This window comes from Mixophyes fleayi, chromosome 6 (assembly GCF_038048845.1).
Source record: "Mixophyes fleayi isolate aMixFle1 chromosome 6, aMixFle1.hap1, whole genome shotgun sequence".
NCBI classification, from domain to species: Eukaryota; Metazoa; Chordata; class Amphibia; order Anura; family Limnodynastidae; genus Mixophyes; species Mixophyes fleayi.
In genome coordinates, this window is record NC_134407.1 from 19,797,975 (window position 1) to 19,823,366 (window position 25,392).

At 43.1% G+C, this 25,392-nt stretch overlaps 1 protein-coding gene across 3 annotated transcripts in view; it reads left to right on the plus strand.

Moving 5' to 3' along the window:
- Position 1: 1 nt before the first annotated feature.
- EDRF1 (erythroid differentiation regulatory factor 1) overlaps positions 2–25,392 on the plus strand; it is a 52,367-nt gene continuing 26,976 nt past the window's right edge. The window contains exons 1-18 of one of the 3 annotated variants that reach the window (XM_075215970.1): positions 2–238; positions 2,097–2,284; positions 3,647–3,713; positions 4,924–5,049; positions 5,873–5,997; positions 6,092–6,251; positions 7,843–7,944; positions 8,180–8,301; positions 8,781–8,892; positions 10,448–10,595; positions 12,087–12,195; positions 13,109–13,220; positions 20,107–20,373; positions 21,353–21,424; positions 21,532–21,682; positions 22,600–22,785; positions 23,957–24,157; positions 24,908–25,126. In XM_075215970.1, coding sequence (XP_075072071.1) covers positions 137–238; positions 2,097–2,284; positions 3,647–3,713; positions 4,924–5,049; positions 5,873–5,997; positions 6,092–6,251; positions 7,843–7,944; positions 8,180–8,301; positions 8,781–8,892; positions 10,448–10,595; positions 12,087–12,195; positions 13,109–13,220; positions 20,107–20,373; positions 21,353–21,424; positions 21,532–21,682; positions 22,600–22,785; positions 23,957–24,157; positions 24,908–25,126 — 2,569 coding nt within the window. In that variant the 5' untranslated portion in view covers positions 2–136. The remainder of the gene's footprint in view (positions 239–2,096; positions 2,285–3,646; positions 3,714–4,923; positions 5,050–5,872; positions 5,998–6,091; positions 6,252–7,842; positions 7,945–8,179; positions 8,302–8,780; positions 8,893–10,447; positions 10,596–12,086; positions 12,196–13,108; positions 13,221–20,106; positions 20,374–21,352; positions 21,425–21,531; positions 21,683–22,599; positions 22,786–23,956; positions 24,158–24,907; positions 25,127–25,392) is intronic. The other 2 variants (XM_075215972.1, XM_075215973.1) reach the window with 2 other exon arrangements.

The following is a 25,392-nucleotide window of genomic DNA, read 5'->3' on the forward strand; positions in this document are numbered from 1 at the left end:
TGGGTCCTCCAGCGGTGCGCTGGGTGTAGGCGGGCCTGGAGGGCACTTCCGGCTGATTGGACCAGGTCTGGAAGTTTCTGGTGGCAGAGGAGTGTGCAGGGTGGCAGCTGCTGGATGGTGGCACCACGTTGGTGACATGGAGGCTGACCACCTCATAGGTGACAATGGGCTGCACAATGTCTCCAGTGAGGAGGACACAGAGGAGACTGTGCAGGTAACAGAGTCACGTGACTGCAATGTGAGTACCAGGGGCTGCCTGTGTCTATTCCTGTTATATGATAACAAAGATGTCAGGTCTCCAATATTGCAAAGGCTCCTGACATATATATATATATATATATATATATATATATATATATATATATATATATATATATATATATATATATATATATATATCTATCTCCTTGACAGGCACTATAGTATACCAAAGACAAGGGAGTTGTAATTCACAGCCAGCCAGCTGTATTTTATTGTAATAATGAAGTTATGATGTTTTATATTACAACAGGTGAACTCCTTTAACCATTTATGGTATCTAGACTGGCAACTCTTACTACACGTGTACTATGAATATGTCCCCAGTCAGGAATCAATTCCTAGGTGGTAACATGGGAGTGAGGGTTATTTAGTAACATTCCTCAAAGGTGCAAATTTGCGCTTGAAATTGTAGCAAACATTTGCTTCCATTGTGTAGCTTGCGCTAGACAGGTAAAAGCTAATGGTGGACTGGTTGTTGTGGACTCGTTTGCACCTTTGAGCAATGTTCGTAAAATATAATAACCTTCTCTGTCATTTACTTCAACATAAAAAGTAAAAATTGCAATAAAATCTGAGTAAATTGAGTCATCACATTTTATGTATAGATTTGTTTAAATTGTATAGCAGTGCATGCAAACTTTATGTTGATCAAACTGCTTCATATCCTTTATTTGTTGTTTTTTTAATTGTCCCGTTACTTCATTCTGAAATCTTTTTTCACTGGGCCTCAGGATTCTTATCTCTTAACAACTGGTATGACTGTACCAAACTATGCGGTATTAGTTGTCGTATATATCTAATAATAGATATGTTTGTGCTTAATAATGGCCTACTGACTGTATCATAAACATAGTAGTGATTATTTACATAGTTTATATAATGTGCTCTTGTTCAAAGAAACAGCAACTGGTTTCTGAGATACAGAAATATAAAAGGGTAAAAAAGCAGAGTGGAAGATCTAAAAAGGAATTTCACACTATATATACAGGGAATTCTGAGCAAATGCCTACAAAATCAATTTATATGATGCTAAATTATAGATAGGTTAGTATATAATAATCTGCTATATCTGCGGGATGAACCATTCAATTATTATTATTATATCAATTTATTTATATAGCGCCACAAATTCCGCAGCGCTGTACAGAGAACTCGCTTACATCAGTCCCTACCCCTTTGGAGCTTACAGTCTAAATTCCCTGACACACAGACTAGGGTCAATTAAGTTAACAGCTAATTAACCTACCAGTATGTTTTTGGAGTGTGGGAGGAAACCGGAGCACCCGGAGGAAACCCACGCAAACACGGGGAGAACATACAAACTCCTCACAGATAAGGCCATGGTCGGGAATTGAACTCATGACCCCGGCGCTGTGAGGCAGAAGTGCTAACCACTTAGCCAGCATGCTGCCTCTGCTTGTGCTTCAGTGTCAGGGCTCAGAAAACCATTTAGAAGTTGTTCATCACATGCTGTCACATTTCTTTGAAAGTATTTTCCTCATTGCATATTAAGATGTTACTTTTTCATACCCTTTTAAAGAGTGAAAACAAGAGTCCACCTGGATGTAGCTTTTTGTTTTTTTGTTTAAATTATTTTTATTGAGGTTTTCAATACAAAACAAAGAAAATTAAACAAATAAAGCCCTCTAATTAGCCTACCTATAATCTTGTCGCTTGTATCGGCGTGAGTATCAGCCGTGTGGACCACACACTTCGGATAACCATGTCTGGATGTAGCTTTTAATAAGTGTGTACATATTTGGGTATAGTTCCAGTTTAAAGTTGATTTGGGATCTAATTATAACTTTGTCCACACCTTGTACAAATCTTTGCAGTCCCTTGGCGGGAACGAGGTGAAGAGCCGCGCTATAGTGAAATATTCCTCTGCCCCTCCGGCTGCAGCTTTTGCCCAACTTCAAGAAAAGACTGATCTAAAGCTACCGCCTGCTAATTGGCTGCGAGAGAATGCTAAGCTTGGACCGACTATTCTTGGAAACAGCAAAAAGAGCAAACCATTTTCAAGGTACAGTTTTTACCAACATAGTGATTATCTTTGAATGAAGGAGAGTGAGTTGTCATCAAAACTAGCCTCCTCACCTTTAAGTTTTAGTTTTAAAATTGCTGCATTACAGGCTGAGGGTCCCCTGTTCAGTTCAGCCCTTCTACTGCAGTGACTTTCACCATAACATTATTGTCCCTAGCAACTGCTATATTCTGCCTTTCCGTGATAAACTGCCTTGGATAAATTATAACACCAGCAATATAAATTCTCAGTAATCCAAACACCAACTTGTGTATAAATTTTACACTTGCCTATTGACACATAATGGACAGCTAGGAATAATTCATTACAATGATGTATAAATTGTTACCCCTAAAATCCAGTGTCTCAGCAGCTCCCTTGAGACAGATGCCTGGTGTGACTGTCCCTGCAGCCACTCCTGTACGCATGTCTGAGACAGATGCCTGGTGTGACTGTGCCTGCAGCCGCTCCTGTACGCATGTCTGAGACGGATGCCTGGTGTGACTGTCCCTGCAGCTGCTCCTGTACGCATGTCTGAGGCAGATGCCTGGTGTGACTGTCCCTGCAGCCGCTCCTGTACGCATGTCTGAGACAGATGCCTAGTGTGACTGTCCCTGCAGCCGCTCCTGTACGCATGTCTGAGACAGATGCCTGGTGTGACTGTCCCTACAGCCGCTCCTGTACGCATGTCTGAGACAGATGCCTGGTGTGACTGTCCCTGCAGCCGCTCCTGTACGCATGTCTGAGACAGGTGACTGTCCCTACAGATGCTCCTGTACGCATGTCTGAGACAGGTGACTGTCCCTACAGATGCTCCTGTACGCATGTCTGAGACAGGTGACTGTCCCTGCAGATGCTCCTGTACGCATGTCTGAGACAGGTGACTGTCCCTGCAGATGCTCCTGTACGCATGTCTGAGACAGATGCCTGGTGTGACTGTCCCTACAGCCGCTCCTGTACGCATGTCTGAGACAGGTGACTGTCCCTACAGATGCTCCTGTACGCATGTCTGAGACAGGTGACTTTCCCTACAGATGCTCCTGTACGCATGTCTGAGACAGATGCCTGGTGTGACTGTCCCTACAGCCGCTCCTGTACGCATGTCTGAGACAGGTGACTGTCCCTACAGATGCTCCTGTACGCATGTCTGAGACAGGTGACTGTCCCTGCAGATGCTCCTGTACGCATGTCTGAGACAGATGCCTGGTGTGACTGTCCCTACAGCCGCTCCTGTACGCATGTCTGAGACAGGTGACTGTCCCTGCAGATGCTCCTGTACGCATGTCTGAGACAGATTCCTGTTGTGACTGTCCCTACAGCCGTTCTTGTACATGTCTGATTGTGTTCATGGTCTTATTCCAGCTTCGGGATGGCGTATGATTTCATAGATTCTGTTGGGAAGGAAGTGGATGTCGTGGCTGATTCTGAGGTATGTGCACATTTACTGTTTCAGTAACGTCTGCATATTCATTTTTAATGTTAATATTAGACCTGACCTCTTGATTATGAACATCAGATTAAGAAATTCTATATGTCCCTGTTTAAAATGTTCTGGGACCTCAACATATGTAACCAGATGGGCAGATTAACAGAACCTAGATTGCTCCTGCTTTCATTTGACAGGTGATTCTTACTTTACTATTGAACAAGTCCCGAATATGTGCCTTTGAAGGAAAAGTCTTTTCTTTGCCTCCACCTCCCATTGCCCCATCCTCACTCTCCACATGTGCCTCTCGCCTTGTCCACTCCCATATATCTTATTAGGAGTGCCTCTATTCATTTAGCTATTGTTGTTCATTCATATGTTAGATCAACAATGTGCAGAATAGTTTGTGGTTTTGACGACAGTCAGACAAATCCAGCTGCTGGTACATTCTAAGGCTCCAGTAAAGAGGTGCGTCAGTTGACCACAGTAAAATTAAATAGCCGTCTTTAAATTCTAAGCTGCCATTACTATGTTGCACCTGGGATGTGTCCACACCTGGATTTTTTGTTTATAATACACAAATAACTTGCTGTTGAGACAGTGGTACATTCGGCTGTTAGACGTTTTATTCATTAAATTTATTGTTTCATATTAATTTGAAAGCAACGTACATGGTCCTAATATTTTAATTGATTGCATTTTTAAGTAACAAAGATACACATTTCTATTAACCTCCAAAAATAACTAACTCAATCAATAAGAAAAATATGAATCCTGCTTGTGAACATGACACATTTCCTTTTTTAACTTGTGTTATGGTTTTCCTCTTGGTTTGATTGGGGGTTGGCATTAGGACCCTTTTGGTCCAGATGTGAAAATCTCACATAGTAGATACAGCCAGTTTTTGGGCTGAACAAATATTTATGAGAATGGAGACTACAAATTGACTGGGAAGTAGAGATATCAGTGAGGCCTGATGTCTGTGTTCTCATAAATATTGGTTTAGCCTACAAAATATCAAGGCAACTGGTGCCCTACAAATCGCACAGATGTCTAGTGCAGTAAATACATTTTATTTTAGTATATTTCACAATCTCTGCAAAATTATACTATATATACATTCTGTTCATTTATGTTCATTAAAGGGCTTTGTTCTAGTTCCCTTGCTGTGCTTTGTAATGAGATCTTGCCCCCACATCTCACTGTTCCATAGAACATAAAGAAACTCTTGAAGATTCCGTACAGCAAGTCTCATGTCAGTATGGCCGTCCACCGCATTGGGAGGACTCTGCTGCTGGACGAGCTGGACATCCAGGAGCTGTTCATGAGGTCTTCTCAGGTGAAACATTTGTATTTTTCGCTTTGTTTTGACTATTATGTTACCCTGCTTTTATTATTACATTGGCTATTTCTATTGCAAGCTTAATGTTACTCTTGAAACAGGGCTGATCTGGGTAATATAGAGCGCACCAGTAAGTGCAGCTACAAGAGCCTATTGTAACTTAGCCTGTGTATTTTGTACCATAAAACCACAATAAGTGACAATATGGTTCTATTTTGCGTGACTTGGCGATGTCATAGGATAATACAATCACTTGCACTGTTTTCTGTTCACAAAACATGCAATGAAGACCCATCAGAAATGAGCCTGCTGGTGGATCATTATGCCCAGTATGTACATTTGCCACTCTTAGGCTGTATCGGCTTTTATTGCTCGTACAACAACATAGAAAACGTTTAAGTTTCAAGGTGTAGACTTTCTGAGTCCCTCTATTACTGAAAGTTGTTTATACTATTCTGGACAGCACACAGTTTAAGTACTACGGGTCATCTTCATGAACCATGGTTCTCAATCTATGTAGACCTTTAAGCATTGTTGTTTGGCTTTATATTTTTTTTATTAAGAAATTCAATAACGGTAAAGTTATATTATTTATAGTCCTTGCTTCATGTGCTAATATATGAAGATTTTGTCATGACATCCCACCCGAATCCCATGAAGGGGAATGCCCACTTTAAAAAAAACAAAAGTCAGTATCTTTCCCCCTTGCTCTTTGTTAGCTGGTCGCCCATTGTACCCCCTCTGGAACCCAAGCGGTTACTGAGAACCAGTACACACTGCAGAGTCCTCTTCTGTAATCATTAACCATTGTGTTCCACAGACCGGAGATTGGACATGGCTGAAGGAGTTCTACCAGAGACTAATGGATCAAAAGTGGCAGAGAAAAAAGAAGAGCAAGGAGCACTGGTACCAGAAAGCCATCCTGTCTAAGTTCCTGTATTACAGGTAGTGATGCTTCTGCAGCGTTCTGCTTGTACTGGGAGCAGTGACCTCCGCAGCTGACGTTACTGACCGAGATAGTCTCTCTTTCTGCTTCCAGTATTAATGGGGACGATGCACCCGAACCAGTTCCATCTGCCCCTCCTCAGTCCAGTGAAGACCAGAATCTCGGGGAGCCCGCCGGCGGTGACCATGTAGCCTGGCCTGCTCCTTTCGAGACATTAACTTCGGTCTCGGAAGAAGGGGGAGCATCCAACCAGGTAAGATCTCAATGGTGAAAGACTTTTCTATAGCTCAGTTTTGTTGCTGTTATAGCAGACTGGTTACTCCTTCATACCCTTTGTTTAAGTTGAACATAATGGACAGATCGGTCTATGAAATAACAATATAAGGATCAGATTGCTTTCGTCAATAAATATTTTAAATGATTGTATTGAAGACTTCTGGGAATTGTAAAGTACATTAAAACACTCAACATATGTACTTTAACTTGCATTGTATCCTGTGCGTTGTTTTGACATGTCTTCATCCTGGTTGCAAGATGGCAAGCGTTAGCCATCTCTTTGCTGCCCCTTCCCCCCCACAAAAAACCTCTGCACTGTGTTTCTTTAGCTGATGATGTTGGCTAAATAATGTGGGAGACAGGCATACCTATCCCCTGACAGTTGAGCATAAAAAGGATCCACTACAGATGCATTGTAAAACTAAGCAACCAATGAGTGTGCAATGTTTGGGATCTGCTGGAGCTATTAGGTGTTGAATGTTTTTTTTTCTTTTTTTTTCTTTTTTAATGAAGTAGGGTTGTCCTTTAACGTTTATGTCCACCTTCATTTTATTGTGCTTTTCGTGTGTCCTGGGACCATTTTTGCAAATGTTTATGCTTTATCCTACTGCATATGGTAACTAGTTATTTCATTTGCAACTGCTGTGTGATCTGGTATACTATACTATGTGTTGTATGTATATCCCTGTGAAACTGGCAACTTTAGGTCAGGTAGCGTCTTACCTGATAGTGGAGCTGTAGGGCTGTTTATATAGTCTGTGTTGGCTCCTAATATAGTTGTTATGCCCCCAGCATGCTCAGCCTACAACAACGTTTTGAATACTCCAAAGGGTCTTGTATTTTTCCTAGTGGAGATCTTCTTTTCAGAATACTTATTTCTGTAGACATGAGGTTCTGACTCACATTGTACATACAAGGAATAGTTTTTATTGAATGTGAGCACCTATTGTCATGTTTCCTGATCTAACATTGTCTCCAACACCTGCTTGCCAGCACTCAAGGTAGCGAAAGCCATTGTTCAGTGACTATTTCTTACAGATGCTGCTTTGACCACACCTGAAAACAATAAGTGATTTTTAGTAGCTGGAAATGTTAAATCTTTGAACTAAAGTGTTGAGGGGTCCAGAGGATTGAGGTGTCCAGCTTTCTGTAGAGGGGGAAAAGTGAATGTTGGGCTTCACGACAGCATGGCATTGTGTGGTTTTGGTGCCAGTGCGCTCAGGTGCCACACTGATGTCCCCACTTTCTATTGTGACATCTGTACTCTGCAATGACTGACCAAAAGGGATCAAATCATTTTAGAAGTTCACTCCCCGACTAGTTTCACCCGTAGAGCATTGTTTACAGCCTGGTGAACTTGATTTTTCGCACGTTGACACAAAATAAGGACAATGTGTTTATAGAATATTTTTTGATTGATGTATAACTTATTCAGGCAAACCTTTTCTTCCGAACAACTAAAACTAGAATTCTGATATTACACGTTGTTTACACTGAAACGGTATAGGCAGCGATTGAATGAATGGATGCCATGACAATCAAATCTCACGTGCTCGCCTTCTTCACAGGGAGACTTGACCACTGAGCCCCCACATCTAGTGGGGCATGTGGCATCTGCCGCTAAAGAACACAATCTCGCCAGTTTGTTTATTGACAGGGAGGACAGTCAGGTATGAATTATGTGAACCCACAAGAGAAAACACATAATTCCCCAGCTCAAGAAATCTATTGTACTTGAATGTAATCAAATCATCATCCGTAACCAATCACAGTAGATGTAGTTGAATGCGTCTGTTGTTTTTCACTTTCTCTGTTTTATGTTCTTGCTTCATTTTCATCTAGTAGTTACTAATATTGTCATAGTTGATTCATTTTAACCTCTTCTTTTTTTTTGTCCGTTTCCAGGGTCTTAAAAATGACTTTGTTAGGAACATCCTGTGGACATTTGAAGACATCCATATGTTGGTGGGCTCTAATATGCCTATTTTTGGAGGCGGGAGGTATCCTGCTGTGAGTTTGCGTCTACGGTAAGCATGCAGAACCAAAATAGGTCCAGTCTTCCAGGACTAACTTTTGACCTCCTCTACAACAGGTGGCAGCCTGTAAATACATGAGTTAAATGATAGAACCTTCCCCATAGACTGTAACGGGAAAGGCCTGGTCTGATCAGGGAAACCTCAAAAAGGTTTCACTGATCAGACCATATCTATATTTGGCGTCCATGCAGCTTTTTTAGGTGCTTGGCACTTTTATTAAATGTTTTTTTTAGTAATTTTGCCAACTATTATTGGGAATAATTAACTTCAATGTACAGATCTGGCATTGTCCGAAATAAAAGGACCTCAGTGACTGTTTAAACTCAACTACTGCAGCCGGAGGTTATTGGGCAACAAATGTAAGATCTTACTTGAAATCCCACTGTGAATAAAAACATCACAGCAGCCATTAAAGAAACAGCTTCTTATACTTGACTGAGAGTTAACAGTGTAATTTGTTTTATCTTTAGGGATAACAACAAACCAATCAATGTGCTGACTGGGATTGATTATTGGTTGGACAATCTGATCTGTAATGTCCCGGAACTTGTCATGTGTTTTCATGTCAATGGAATTGTGCAGGTAAGTCATGGACCGCTTACATGCTGTGATCCTTGGTGTGGGGCTACATAAGGGTCAAAGACGGCTGGGAAAGAATAGCCACAAGAAAGTTAATTTTTTTTTCTCTGAAGCATTAAATGCTTTCCTCTGAAACTAGTGTGGACATAGACTCAAGTGATTGGGTTTAAGAAGGACTCCATTGAAAGTGGACTTTCCGCTGGGTATAAGTCTCCACCCTGGGTATAACTCCAGTCAAGATTCTATCCCATGGGGACCCCTCTTACCTTAAGGTTCTGCCAGCGTTTCATCACCTTGAGTAGCTGCCTTCTGTCATCAACAGGAACTGCGCACTGAAAGTTACTGCAGATAAGAACTTCTGAATCTTAGGCTAGGTACACACTGCAAGAAAGAGTAGCGATTGAGCAACAACAGTCCAAAAAAAAGAAGGCCAGATCAACATGCCGATATATGTGTACAAACTATCGCTGATTACCTGCAGATCTGTGCTCGTTGTCTGTCATAACTATCGGCTGAACCTGTCACTTTCACTGCTCATTGCTCCAGGACAGACTGGACGCTCTCAGCACAACGGTTTGGTCATCCCCCCCTACATTCAATACATTTAAGCTGTCCAGGATCTGTCTGCAGAATATCTCCTTACTTAACCCCGTGTGCCCTCACTAGCGCTCTCCAAAGGACTGTACTTTGCAGTGCATTCAAATTTTCACTCACCCATCCCAGGGAATGGGAAGCACACAGAGGGTTAAGAGGACATGCGATGGCCGGGAAGAGAGGGGGGCTCAGCCCACAATCATTAACAGCAGTCTCTTTGGCTGGGGGAAGAGGGGGGGGGGACGCAGTCCGTACCACTGGTGCCTCTGCTAATACTGACAGCCGCAGACGGTTAACAGAGACCGTAGCTCATGATACAGACAGTGGGACAAGATCAGCAGCAGACAGACAAGGTGAATGAGAACTGTCCATCTAAGATCCACTATTGGCCGATAGTCATGTGCACTGCATACACATTACATGATTGGTCGGAAAATATTACACAGTACGACCAACCAAATGAATCGATTATCGTCATTTGGGATGACTTTAGATCATCGTGTCACTATACACACACACACGATATCTGACTAAACTGTCGGATGTCAGCTGATTTGGAGGTTTTTCGTGCAATAATTGGGCCATTGTGTCCCTCTTCCTGAGTGACTTCTGCAGGGTGGTGACCCTGCTGTCTTTTATGTGACGATTGAAAGGTCACATAAAGTTGGAGTTCTTCCCAGGGGACACACTTTAGTGGAGTACTTCTTTGAGTAAGGGCACTTGAAAACAAAACTACCTATTTTTATTTTCATTTTTATTGATAAGTTTGTGAAATACGAATGCACTGACAACATTCCATAAATGATATATGATAAGGTGACTTTGGGAACAGATGGCGAGGCTGTGTCGGTGAAAGAGTTTACCCGTTGTAATTGAGAACCAGTTTCGGGCAAAGAGATCTCAAGCATAAGGAACATCTTCCAACAAGTCCTCCCGGCCCACTTGTTTTTTCTTGATTTTGTAGAAATACGAGATGATTAAAACTGAAGATATCCCTAATCTGGAGAACTCCAACTTCTCCACCAAGGTGATAAAAGACATCGCCCAGAATATATTATCTTTTCTGAAGTCAAACTGCACGAAGGAAGGTCATACTTACTGGCTGTTTAAAGGTAATATAGTCACATTTGTATTACGTAACTTCTGCGACAGGATGGCCCTAATCTGGGGGAGGGGTTTACAGGTTTGTCTTTGGGGTTCCTCTTACAGACAGTCAGACCACCGCTACCGACCACTCCTACCGGTGTTTCGCTGCCACCACCAGTCTCCTTCATTGCTTTCTTCTGTGTGGTGCGTGTAGCTGCTGCAGCACCTCTTTGCTGGTTTCTCCAGACTACTTACTTTGGATCAGGGTAGCAGGAGGAGCATAGATTTGTGAAGCTTGGGGAACAGTTTCCAGTAATGGCACGTACATTGTACATTAATATATAGGCACACTATCCGGTTAGATCGATTAGTACAAGTTTTTGGTCTTGGTTTGCAGATGTCTGTTGTGAGCGACACCTGACGTCGTTTTTTAAAGGCCCCCTGTCAGGAAGTCAGGATTGCATAAATAAATCCTGCTTTATTTCAATTAATTCAATATCTAATGCTGATATGTTACTAAATATTGTGTATATGTTTGATTATTGCTGGTTGCTCTTTAATATAATAAAAACTCATTTTAGATCAACTGAGGTTTTTAAAGTTAAGTAAAGACTGTATTTTTTTATATCTCTATGTCAAAGCTTGTGAAGTGTTTACATTAGATAACAAGTGTTTATGCTAAATATGTCCGTCATGCTCTTGCGTCCCTCTGCAGTAGATGACTGACCATGTTTGTTTGATAAGTTCACAAACTTGCGCTATAGAATTGCACTATGTGGGTTGGCAGATTCATAAACAGGGTCAGGACCTGATGTCACAGCAGCTTAATAGACTGCAGTCTCGGCTTTTTTATTTGTAACATTAGGACATTTCCTAAGAATGTGGCTTCAGTTGTACTGTCTTAAACTTTACTTTTTAGCAGTACTGCAGTGACCTATTGGGTTAACACTGAACTATGTATTTCATGCTTCATACCTGAAAAGTTTCTATTTTGGGGTTTTGTGTCATAAATTAAAATGGAATCCTGTCCCATTAAATATAGCACATTGCATTGTATTAGGAAGACCTGGGGGTATATTTACTAAACTGTGGGTTTGAAAAAGTGGAGATGTTGCTTATAGCAACCAATCAGATTCTAGCTGTCATTTTGTACAATGCACTAAATAAATGAAAGCTAGAATCTGATTGCTATAGGCAACATCTCCACTTTTTCAAACCCACAGTTTAGTAAATCTAGCCACTGGTGTATGAAACAGATGTCTGTAGACCTATCAAATCATCCAGACTGGGCGTAGGACCCTGACCAGTGTACGGCGCCCAATCAGTGTTGAACCACCAGATCTATAACGATAAACTGAGAAAACATTTTTTTTTTATGAGGAAGTTATAAAGGTTGGGGATAGAGGGTGAATTGAACCAGACAGTCCCTTAAATACTAAATACACTTGGTTTTGTTTCTTGTATAGCAATGGCTTGTTCTTCTCCATTAACCTTTGTGTGGTTGTTCTGTCCCCCAGCCAGTGGCAGTGACATTGTCAAACTCTATGACCTCACCACGCTCTGTGAAGAGACTGAGGACAAGTATCAGAACCCTTTCACCATGCCAGTGGCAATTTTACTCTACAAGTAGGTGTTCTTTATTCACCTCTTCATTCATCTGTTCCCTCTTGCCATTGACATGGGATTGGCAATTTCCTTTCGAGTATGGCATTGTGCAGTGAGCAACTCCTGATTAATTCTTCAGTGTAATCAGAGTTGACCTGGCATTCAAGGAAAGTAAAGATAGTACTGTTCACCCTCTTCATCAACATAACAAATCTTTCTTTTTTTGTTTATTGTTTTTTTTTTTAGAAAGGGGAGGAAGTGTTATTAACATAACAATACATTTTCAGATTCTGAAACTCTCCATTTTACTTTAAATATAGTATTCCCTTTTATTTTACCAATCCAGTGCGGGCAGAGGAAGCTCTCTCCTATACATGGAAATGTTTTCCTTTAATGTATTTATGGTGTAATTGCTTTCATGTGCGTCTTTCAGTTTCCAAACCTCATTTAGTGTTGCTTAATATGCCTCAAACAGCCTCCTGCGCTGGAGCAAGTTATAGTATTTATGTCTGAGTAGAATTGGGATATTGACGTGAGTTACGGAGCATTGTCTCTCAGTGGGGCACTAAAAGAGCCGCGGAAGTATAATTAACTGCTCGTGAGTTGGTTAATTAAAACCCATCCCTCAATCCCTTCCCGCTAATAATATAAATAGAAGCCTGTATCGCTTCCAACACTTGCATTTGTAATGCATGTCGGTTGTGATCGTATTTCCTCAGAGCGCACTTGTAAACAAAGTCATAATCTCTCTGGAGTTCTGCTACGCACAATAACGGTTTAAATATTTATCATGATGTATCAGCGCTGTGAAGTCATTAGAGCTACAGCGAGTGAAAAAGAGCCAGCACATTCATATGTCACATTGAGGGTACTGTAAGGGGTGCGACTAATGGCCTCTCTCAGGAGACTCCTGACTTTTGCTTTTCTCTCTTAGGGTGGCTTGTAATATGATGATGAAGAAAACTCAAAATAAAAAGCATTACGGGACTATCCGCACATTATTGTTAAACTGCCTGAAGTTGGTGGATAAAGGAAGACATCCACAAGTATGTATACCGAGGTTGCAAAAATCTGACTTTTAACATATGACTGGACCACCAAAAAGTAACATTCTGATTCGGCTGCACGTATGTTCCAGGAGTCTCTATTTTTTTAGTTTTTCCGTTTCCTTGTTTGATGTTTTTAGCAACAAATAGCATTTGTTTTTTTATGACATGCCCTGTTTAGTATTGACAAAGTTGACAACTTTACAAGTGACCTCTACATATTTTCTCGTGTTCTTTACTTGATACTAAAACACATCTCACACTGTGTTTGAGACCCATGCAGTGGGCAGTTGTAACCGAAAGAGGCATCTCTTACTAACGTGTGTACACATGCAAACATCTACACACGTACATGTGTATGAGTGTGTAATGGGTAGCACGGTGGCGTAGTGTTTAGCACTTCTCCCTCACAGCACTGGCCTTATCTGTGGGAAGTTTGTATCTTCTCCACCGTGTTTGCGTGGGTTTCCTCCAGGTGCTCCGGTTTCCTCCCACACTCCAAAAACATACTGGTAGGTTAATTGGCTGCTATCAAATTGACCTTAATGTGTGTGTCTCTCTCTCCCTGTGTGTATATTAGGGAATTTAGACTGTACGCTCCAATAGGGCAGGGATTGATGTGAGTGAGCTCTCTGTACATCGCTGCGGAATAAGTGGCGATGTATAAATAAATGATGATGATGTGTGCTCTGAATGTTATACTGCATATTTGTCCAGTTGTCTCTCCTTGTGTCTATTGCTGTGAGCTTCAGTTTGTTTTTAAGTATATTTTGATATTGTAAGTTATAAATGTAATTGTGTATTTATCTTGGTTTGTCTGCGCAGTACAGTATAAAGAACATATACATTATACTACATATCACTGTCTCTTTAAATGTGAGACAACAGTTTGTTCTGTATATTTAATGTTGGACTGTTAAACCTAAATTATAGCCAAAGTTCCATTGGTACAGTGTGTGGATGACTGTTCACATAGTCTGATCATCTTTGGAAAGTTGGAGTGTGAGTATCATGTGTATGTGAGCTCACCCACTATGGTGAAGGTTATACAGTGTTTCATCCCTGGCCCTGAACTGTTTTCTGCTTGGCTATAACAATCATTTGTTTGCATTCAGAGAGATGTTGGTATTGCCTCACTTGTTACATTTCACAAATTGTAATATACATTTCTCTCTCCTACCACTGGGGGACACTGCCAGACATTGGGGTATAGTAGTGGGATTGGGAGTTTAGGCACTAAAACCTCTATGATTTTTACTCCTCTGCTATGCCCCTCCTCTCCTAGATACCTCAGGTTTTTTTTAGTGCCTTAGGAGTTAGGCATGTTTGGTATAGGCTCCTGCCTATACTTTCTTTAGTGATAGTTTGTCACGTTTTTATTTTATTTTTTCTCAGTGGTGATTCGCGGGGATCGATCCTAAGTCCCAGAGAGAGTGAATAGTCCTGGGCTTCCTTCACCCTGATCCCCGCGCAAGGTAAGAAGTGGCTGATGCCCGGGTCTTCCTTTCACCTGTCTTGCCGGCAGTTCATCCCCTAGAAGCGAGCTTTTAGATGAGTGATAGCGCCATTAGGGGTTTAGGTGCCCACGGAGGTAGAACTCTTCAGTGGGCCACAGAAATAGGTCGCGCGGGGGAGATCCAGAATCCATCTCTCCCAGCCGACGAGCCCCCTCCTCCATACCCCCACCTCCTCGGACAACGAGCAGCGGGGGTCCGTTAGCGCTCCCTCTATTATAGAGAGAGGCGCGGCATGAGGAGGGCAGACATCACACGCGCTCCTGGGCACTGTAACAAGCGTGTTGAGGAGAGGTTACCGACAGCCATATTATAGATGAGCTGTTTGGTAACGTAGAGAGGAGCAGACATTTTTTTGATGAGGGTGGAGCTGGAGGAGGACCTTCGTTTCCCGCACTTCTCAGGATCCTGCACAGCGGAGTCGCCATTTACCTCTTCTGTGACTGGTATCGTTAAATCCTATGTTTGTTTGTGTACAAAAACATTTTAAACATTCATGGTTGATTGATCTGCCTAGCGGGAGAGGTTAAAAGTTACTTTGGGGCTGATTTGTACCCGGGTATATAGATCTGGCTACAAATTGTGTATTGCTGTATTCTGACATTAACTGTTTAGACAATAATCATTTATCTGTCTGGTTATAATCAGTTTATACTGTATTTAACCAGTGATGTCTAACAAGGAGTCCTCTGACAGGGGATCCTCTGGAGGGTCTGCATTGTATTTTACTTGTGCCATGTGTAAAGTAAAACTTACAAAAGGACAGCATGACAAAGGGGCCCTTTGCGCTGCTTGTGAGGCCGGATCTCAGGAGCGTCCCGCCCCAGCTCAGACACCGGTAGCCATGGTAGAGCCGCCTTGGTTTAAATCCTTTGCGGCAACCATGGAGAAGTTTACTGCGGTGATGTTACAGGCTGCAGAGGTACGTCAGAATGTTGCTACAGACTCTCTGGTATCTCTCACTGCAGGGCAGCGCTCCACACATGTAGCAGGGGGAAGTGACCAGACAGAAATTGCAGGCACATCCTCACAGAGTTCTCTGACTCGGAGTGATGATCGTATACTTGCGGTCTCCCACAGAGCAAAGAGGGCTTCACTGGATGTAAACCAGGGTCGTAGCCCAGGCTCAGATATCCCATCAGATGAGGATGGGGATTTAGACTTGGATACTCAGGAGGAAGACTCACTGAGTATTATGACACCTCGGTGGGTAATATTGAAAGTCTGGTGTTGGGTATTAGGCATAGCCTTGGTTTTGCTGACCCTACACCCTCGGCTCCCTCAGGTTTCTCCATTTTAAAAAGGACTAAATCTCAGGTTATGTCTTTTCCACCGTCATCAGAGATGGTGCAGATTGTGACGGACGCTTGGTTAAATCCAGGTAAACAGTTTGTTATTCCGGGTAGATTTAAGAGTTTTTACCCGCTTTCAGCAGAGGATTGTATTAAATGGGAGGCGTCTCCTAAGGTAGACAGACCGATTATCAGGTTGTCCACTTCCTCTGCCATTCCTACCCAGGAGAGAGTGTCTCTCAAAGACCCCACTGACAAAAAGTGTGACAATGCTCTCCGGTCCGCATATGTTGCTTCCGGTAGCTTGTTTAGGCCCACTATGGCAATTGCATGGGCAAATAAGGCGGTGCAGATATGGGCAGAGCAGTTGATCTCGGCCATCCAGAGTAATGCTCCGCTACCTGATCTGGTTTTCGCTGAGCACATTCAGGAGACGGCGGATTATATGGGACAGGCATCCATGGACGCAGTAGCAGTCAATGCCAGAATTGGCGGCCTTATTATGGCGTCACGACGTTCAGTATGGTTACGCTCGTGGACGACGGATGCTGAGTCTAAGAGGTCCTTGGAAATCCTGCCTTTTGATGGAGTCACTGTTTGGGCCGGAGCTTGAGAAAGTGATTGAGGTAGCCACATGAGGTAAGAGTAATATTCTTCCCATGGGCTCTCGTAAACCGAGTCAAGCTCTGTTTCGGTCCTTTCGCTCATTCTCTCAGGGCCGTGGCGGCCCACCAAGGGGTCTGCCGGCTGTTTCCAGAGGAGGTGGCGGCAGAGGTAGGGGCGCTCCCAGACGGGGAATGTCGCGTCAGTGAAAAACCTGCAGCATGACTCCTTGGCCCTCACGCGGGTACCCGTGGTGGGGGCACGGCTTCTTCTCTTCAAGCGCCAGTGGTGGTCCGTCACGTCGGATGCTTGGATTCGAGGAGTGGTGTCGAGGGGTTATGTTATTGACTTAATCCAGTCTCCACCAACAAGGTTCCTTTCCTCACCAGTACCCGCTTGTCCCCTCAGTAGTCAGGCCCTGCTGGATGCAATGGCGAAGCTTCAGGGTGCGGGAGTGGTGGTGCCGGGGTCAGGGGTTCTACTCCAATCTCTTCTTGGTTCCGAAACATTCCGCCCTATACTAAACCTCAGGTCTTTGAACAAGCAAGTGGTAGTCCAGAGATTCAAAATGGAGTCTCTACGGACAGTCATTGCAGGGATGGAAGAGGGAGAGTTTATAGCTTCCATCGATATAAAAGATGCGTATTTACACGTTCCCATCTGGGAACAGCATCATCGGTTCCTGAGGTGAGTTCCGATCATTTTCAATTCAGGGCCCTCCCTTTTGGTCTGGCCTCCGCTCCTCGAGTGTTCACAAAAATCATGACCGTTATGGCAAGTGCCCTGAGACGAAGGGGAGTCACGATAATTCCATATCTAGATGACCTTCTCTTAAAGGCGAGGTCTGCAGAGATTTTATCTCGCCAAGTTCAGACCACAATGGAGTTCTTGGAGGACCATGGGTGGATTCTGAATGTGCCAAAATCGTCTCTCATCCCAGCTCAGCGCATGAGCTTTCTGGGATTGGTGTTCGACACAATGGTTCAGAGGGTGTTCCTTCCTCAGGAAAAGATCATCGCCCTCCAGCGGAGATCCAGAGTATTATTGGATCGCCCTGGAGAGTCCATGCTCTCCTGCATGAAACTTTTAGGGACCATGGTGTCGGTGTACGAGGCGGTTCCGTTTGCCCAATTCCATTCCCGACCTCTTCAGTTAGAGATTCTCCGGAAATGGTCGGGGTCACAGGAACAGTCGGACAGGCAGTTCATCCGCCTGTCTCCTTTAACTCGACTGTCATTAACATGGTGGCTCTCCACGAGCAATCTGAGCAAAGGTCAGACCCTCAAATCGGGCCCCTGGACCTTAGTCACCACGGACGCAAGTCTTTCGGGTTGGGGAGGAGTCACGGGACCGTTAAGGTTTCAGGGACTCTGGTCTCCCCAGGAGTCAGCTCTTCCCATAAACGTATTGGAGCTGAGAGCGGTTCACAAGACTGTTAAAAGCTCAGTGGTTTCTGAAAGGAAAACACCTGCAGATACAGTCAGACAATGCCACGGCCGTGGCTTACTTGAATCATCAAGGAGGAACTCGCAGCAAGGCAGTCATGCAAGAGGCTGTCAGGATTCTAATCTGGGCAGAACATCATGTACCCCAGATTTCGGCTGTATATATCCCGGGAGTGGACAACTGGGAAGCCGATTTTCTCAGCAGGGAGAAAGTTCATCTGGGAGAGTGGTCCCTGTGCAAAGAGGTCTTTGCTCTTCTAGTCCAGAGATGGGGTCTACCAGAAATAGACCTCATGGCTTCCAGACTGCACAATACCGAGGAACCTGATAATTCAAAGTCCCGGGACCCTCGAGCATACGCAGCAGACGCCATGGCGATTCCGTGGCGCTTCAGGCTGTGGTGTATCTGTTTCCACCGTTTCCGATGCTGTCTCTCGTTCTGAAAAAGATGAAAAGAGAACGCGTTCAAGCAATCTTAGTAGCCCCTCATTGGCCTCGCAGGGCGTGGTTTTCAGACATACTAGGAATGTCAGCGGATGAACCGTTTCGTCTACCCATACGCGCAGACCTGCTAGTTCAGGGTCCCCTTCACTATCTCGAATTAGGTCGGCTGGCTTTGACGGCGTGGCTACTGAATCCTCAGTGCTCAAGGATAAGGGTTTTTCGTCACGGGTTATTGCCACCATGATTAGGGCAAGAAAGTCATCTTCCTCGGCTATTTATCATAGGGTCTGGAAGATTTATATCCTCTGGTGTGAATCCAAAGGTTTCCATACGTCTAGGTTTAGTCTGTCTAGACTGTTGGCTTTTTTGCAGGAGGGCCTGGATAAGGGACTCAGACTGGGTTCCCTTAAAGTTCAGGTGTCTGCGCTGTCCATTTATTTTCAGCGAAAATTGGCATCTGAGTGAGGTTCAGACCTTTTTACAAGGGGTCCTTCATATTCAACCCCCTTTTTCTCATCCGGTAGAACCTTAGGACTTAAATTTAGTGCTGAGGGCTCTTTGTCTTCCTCCATTTGAACCCATTCAGACCGCAGAATTACACCATCTGTCTTGGAAGACTGTGTCTTCTAGCTAGATCCTCAGCTAGGAGAGTGTCAGAATTGGCAGCGCTCTGTTGTAGTTCTCCATTTCTGGTGTTTTATGAAGATAGAGCGGTGTTACGTACTAAACCTTCCTTTATTCCAAAGGTAGTGTCTAGGTTCCATCTCAACCAGGGGATTGTGGTTCCGGCATTTCGTCCGGATTTGTCGTCTTCAGCTGACTCTGTTGATTACGATCTTCACCTGCTGGATGTGGTTAGGGCTCTCCGGTGCTATGTGTCCCGCACAGCCTCTACTCGTAAAACAAAGGATCTGTTTGTTTTATACAACGTCAAGAAGCGTGGTTGGCCGGCGTCTAAACAGACTATTGCTCGGTGGATCACTTCCACTATTAGTCTGGCTTATGTCCGAGCTTCTCGGCCGGTTCCTCAGACGCTTAGGGCTCACTCGACCAGGGCTGTTGGTGCGTCCTGGGTGGCGCGCCATGGTGCTTCGGCTGAACAACTGTGCAAAGCGGCCACTTGGACGTCTGTTCATACTTTTGTAAAGTTTTACAGATTGCAGCCTTTCGCATCTTCTGATGCGAGCTTTGGCAGGAAAGCATTGCGTGCAGCCGCTCCAGAGCATTCCCTCCCATAGAGGCTGCTTTGGTATGTCCCCAATGTCTGGCAGTGTCCCCCAGTGGTAGGAGAGAGAAAAGAGTATTTTCTGATTATGAATGTTTTTGATTTACATTCTTATGCCCTTTGGGCAGCTCCTTTTAGTACACTTGGTTAGTCAAAACTGAGGTATCTAGCGGAGGAGGGGCATAGCGGAGGAGGGGCATAGCAGAGGAGGGGAGTACAAATCATAGAGTTTTTAGTGCCTAAACTCCCAATCCCACTACCATACCCCAATGTCCGGCAGTGTCCCCCAGTGGAGAAAGAGAAATAGATTTTACGGTAAGTAAAAATCCTCTTATTTATTAGTCCTGTTCCTTTTCTTCCAAGATCATCGCTTCAGCCAACTACATGCTTTCCGAGCTGTTTCAGCTGCAACCTAAGAAGGAGGAGAGTGGAGACACGTCTTCTAACGGGAACTCGGATGACAGCTACAGTGAGGATGAGGAGGAGGAGGAAGAGATGGCGGATAGTGATGAGAACGTATCTTACAGCTCCGCTTCTAACCTCTCAGACGACTGCAAAGCTGTGGCTGTCATTAAGTCTGTCCGGGAGCTGTCCGTTCCTGAGAAATACAAGTCCACTCATCAGATTCGGGTGAGGAGGGTAAACTCAACTGTTTTGTGGCTCAGTTTAAAATAAAAGAACATTAGAACATTAATAAGTTTCCAGAACCAGTCTAGAAAGCTGCAAAATAATTGTAGTTTAATGTCTTTAAATTCCTCTTCACCTTATGGGCTGGGTATCTGGGATTTCTATTGTCGTCTTCCCCCTGGACATGAAAACACTAAATTTAGTGACAAAAGACAGATAAGTGTATACACACCTGGAAATTCAACACCTGGGTTGTGGCACAGTGGTAAGCATTGCTACTCACAGCGCTGGGATCATGGGTTCGGTTCCGACCAGAGCCCTGTGTGGACGTTGTATGTTTTCTCGTGTTTGTGTGGATTTCCTCCCAGTCCAAAAACATACTGATGGGTTATTTAGATTCTGACACAAATGAACCCGTGTGTGTGATATGATTGATACTATATAAAAAAAAGTGATAAATTAAACATGGATAACATTTATCTGTCCCACTAACATTTGGTAACCGTAAACATTCTACAAAGCTCATCCAATGAGATGCTGAGTGTTGAGGTTGTTTATTGGGATCCGTGTTATTTCGGGGTGTAGATCCACAAGTGAGGCACAGTCCAGTGAAACTCTGTTTTATACACAAGGCGGAATGGTCGGTTGGGTCTTTCTTGATGGTTTGTGCTATAACATAAGTGAGTCTTATTTCTGAAATGTACCTGAAGCAGATTGTGATGTCACTGGTTGATTCAGAACCAGTGAAATCAGAGACCTTTCATGACCAATATTCATGAGCACTTGGTTCCCAGTGATGCCAGTGGCTGAAATCCTAAATATTGGCTCATCCAAAAGAATTGCTACCTTATTTTGTGCAGAGAGCATTGTTACTAATCTTCTCCTGCTCTGAAATTAAATTCTATTCCAGGTTAGTCACACCTTGTATACCAGTAAATACAGCTCTGTGTTTCAGCTGCCTTACTCTGCTTATACCTTCCAGCCTAGCTGTGCCTTCCCGGTGTGTAATGACACAGAGGAACGTTGCCGATTGGTGCTCAGTTACGTCCTAGAGGTATGTCCTCCACCTGCCCCCCAAATAATACTTTTTTAAAAAAACAAAAGCAAAGCAAACTATTTGTTGTCTAAGTGCTTTCTAGAGCAACGTTATGTTCTTTTCAGGGGCTGAAATGCATTGATGGAAGCGTGAAGAAGGAAGGTGAGCTGCCATCTGCTGACCCCAACACCCCGATACCCCTCAAATATGAAGACGAGTCTGAAAACGTCGTCTCTGAGTGCCTGGAAAAACAGATGGAGTTATTCCTGCAGAACAGTAAGTTTCTGTCTAACGGATGACCTGTTGTTGTAAACTGATAAATATAGCATATTAAGACTCTTATTTGGAGTGCATTAATTAGTTTAGGATTCAGATTTCTTGAAGTGTTGAATATAAAAGGTTGATATGAACTCTCCATCTCCGTGGGTCTTTGGTAGCTGTCCCTTCCTATAAAGCAATCATTGACACATTGTTTGCTAATAGGTATAAGATCACTTCTGACTCCTATATGCTGTAGTACATGGACTGGAAAGTCCAGACCATAAAAAATAGAATAATTTAAAACAAAAGTGTGTTTAAAAATGGCTTGCAACCATAAAGACGTTCGTTTTTTTGTTTTTGTTTTTTTTGATTCCCTTCACTTAGTTTCAAATTCCTAGGAAGGAAACTATTTACTTTGGGGAGTTGAAGCCAGTGATGCCGGCGTGCATGTTCCGAATGGGGAGGCGTTCCGTACAGAACCTTCACTATGGTTTGACACCATTTCCCCTGGCCACCAATCAGCTGTTAGATACACCCTGATCTTGAACACTTTGCTTGCCCTAGCAGCCATATGATATAAGGGATTATTGTTCCCAATTGTAAAGCGCTACGGAATTTGCTGGCGCTATATAAATGTTGATGAAATGATGATTGGTGCAGCTGATCAGGTGACTGCTTACGCTGACAGATTGTGGTTACTGATTGGCTGGATTTTTCTGCAGTCCCAACAGATACTTGATCAGTGCTGAACGGGTCATTTTAGGCAGAGTTCCTTAAATCCAGTTTTAGTTTAAAACAGCCAAATTGTCCGTCCAAATCACTGCATGTATGGGCAGCTGTAGGTTGTAAGTTTACTTGTAGATATCGCTCCCTATCAATGTTTTACTATTTTCTTGAAGTGTAATGTGACATTCTTTTCTCACTTTGTCTAGTGGAATGTTCAGATAACAAGTGTTCCAGCAGATCTGGGATCACCCCCGGCTCCTGGCAGTTCAAAATGAAGTTGCAGCTGATTATTAAAGCCTCGAAAGCATATTATGTGCTATCGGAAGCTGCGATGAGCCTGCAGAAATATGGCCGAGCTTTGAGATACATCAAGCTGACTTTACAGTGTTACGGTGAGTTGCTGTCTATCTATCTGAGACACAGAAACAAATCTCTAATGAGATGGCAGCAGTTTTGTTTTCATATGCCTGGTGTTTTCTTTACCTGGGTCTTGTAACTCCATGTAGCTTCAGGTTACCTAACCCTAATCTAAAGGTAAATGTACCATTTTATATGTTGGTTTATGATTAGCTTCTCTGTTCTGCTAATTTTCAGGAATACCTACATGAATTAAATACAAATATGGGGAGAAACAAAGTTCTTTAGGCTCAGTAACTTATGTGGAAGCCATAACCCTTTGCTAGGCAGATGGAAATGAACAATAAATGCTTATAGCATAGCGCCCCCTAGTGGGCAGATGTTCATGTAAAATTAGTACCTGGTTTTACCAAGGAATAACTCATCCCTCAGTCAAGGGAGTTCTCCTTTGTAAGCAGAAAAGGACTTCCGTTAAAGCAAGTGTTTAGTGTTAAAAGACGCAATGTCAATGTTATGTCCCTTCAGTAACCTTCGTGTGACATTTGTGTTTGGTTACTTCCTTCTGACATATTATATGCTTGCCCTGTACCTTATACTATATATATTCTTGTCTTATGTCTTTGTATCAGATATTCTTCCATGTTTGCTGTATCCTGTATTCTTTATATGTCAGGGGTAAAGTTTGAGTCCTAATTGGGAGAAAAACACTATATAAATTGATTATTATGATGCAGCCTATTGGCATGTGTTTAAGGTGCTGATTATTAGCTTTTTCACAGTGTGCACAATGTTAACTAAAAAGCCTAAATCTCATATTTTTATGCTCTTCACTTCTTCATTGAGGTCTTTTCAATGTTTTGTAAAATACAAACTGTTCCCATCAATATCAGTTGGCACTAATTCCTGGATCATTTGCTGAAGTTCTGCGTTAGAATTTCTTAAAGCTATTTTATGATCCTATACAAGACTAATCCAACATGGATAAAGTCTAGATTATCCGTAACACATACATAGAGCAATATGTATGTAAAGAAATAGAGAACATTTGTCTGTCGCTAGAAGTTCATAGACAGTATTTGATAGACTGATCCACACAGTGATTGTCGTGACCCCCCCCCCCTCCCCACGTTTAGCTGGATAGAGCGGTAGAGCTCCTATACCAAGTGCCTGTATTAAGCTGTACCGTTCTCTCTCTCTCCTGTGTAGATGCCTACAGCTGTCTTTGTACTAATCAGGTGCCAAATGTGATGCTGCTGCTGTGTCAGTACCTGATGCTCTGCGGTGACATCCAGCTCATGCTGGCCCAGAACGCTGGCAACCGATCCGCCTACTTTGAGGAATACAACTACCAGACAAGAGACGACCAGGAAATCCTGCATAGTCTGCACAGAGAATCCAGCTGTGAAGGTGACTTAATGCCCAGCGACCCTCAGATAGTGGGGATCCAATGTGATAAGTAGCAAGAGACAGACGCACAATCACTCGCTCGCGCACTCTGACGCACTCGCTGGCGCACTCTGACGCACACGCACTCGCTCGCGTATTTGAGAGAGGACGTCCCTGCGTTATGACATCAGCAGTAATTGATACTACAGACCGTTTAGTAGACACTTGTACAGAACATTTATTATAGGACTGATAATCCAGCTCCCAATATAAACAGCACATTAGCTGTCATTTTCATAAAGATTATAGAATTGATAATAGTCTGTATATTATCTATTTATTAATTTTATTATATGGTTGGGGGGTTTTTTTGGGGGTTTTTTTTTTTGCAGTGTCTACTTTAAACCACAATTTCTTGCACAGTCTTCTGTGTGCATTCGTCAACTGTCGAATGTTTGGAGTACAGCAAAATATTATTTTTTATTTGCATACTAGTCTGTTCCAAACAATGTATTTATTATCTCCCAAAGCGTAGGCAATTGCTCACTAATTACTGATGCACCATGATCCGTATGGTGGTTTCCTGTTACTGATGTATATTTGCATGAAATTGATTATTACTGGTCTATCGTTAAATAAACGTAGGGATAACAGATCCCTGTGTAGAACATAGTTTTGCACCATTCAGTAAAATGAGGCAATTGCCACAGCTAAAGTAAGTGTCAGGCTATCGGTGATACCATGAATAACTCCATAATTTGCGTTTCTTAGGCTTTTCCTTTGTAACCGACTTGATAACGGACCTGGAATGCCAGCTCTCTATTAGCTGCAAGTGCTATGAAGCAGCCAATGAAATCCTGGTTGTCACACACCTCAAGGACCAGCACCCCGAGCAGCAGGCCCCGGTGCTGAAGAGGCTGGGAAATATCCGCAATGAGATTGGGGTGTTCTATATGAATCAGGCTGCGGCCATGCAGTCTGAGAGATCAGGTGAGCCGTCCCGAGAGCTCCCTTTATGCTGGGAGCTACAGGTGTTGGATCTCTTATCCGGAAACCTGTTATCCAGAAAGGTACCTACCCTAGAGTGGGTTAACAGATTCAATACCTGCATATACATCATCTAAAATGACACCTTTATGTAAGGAGCAATTATCACTTTATTGAAAGCAAGATATAGGTTTTTAATGAGTGCATTTGTGGGAAACGTGAACAAATCGCCATAAAACATTCAGAGGTGATGGATAGCACCTTATGCC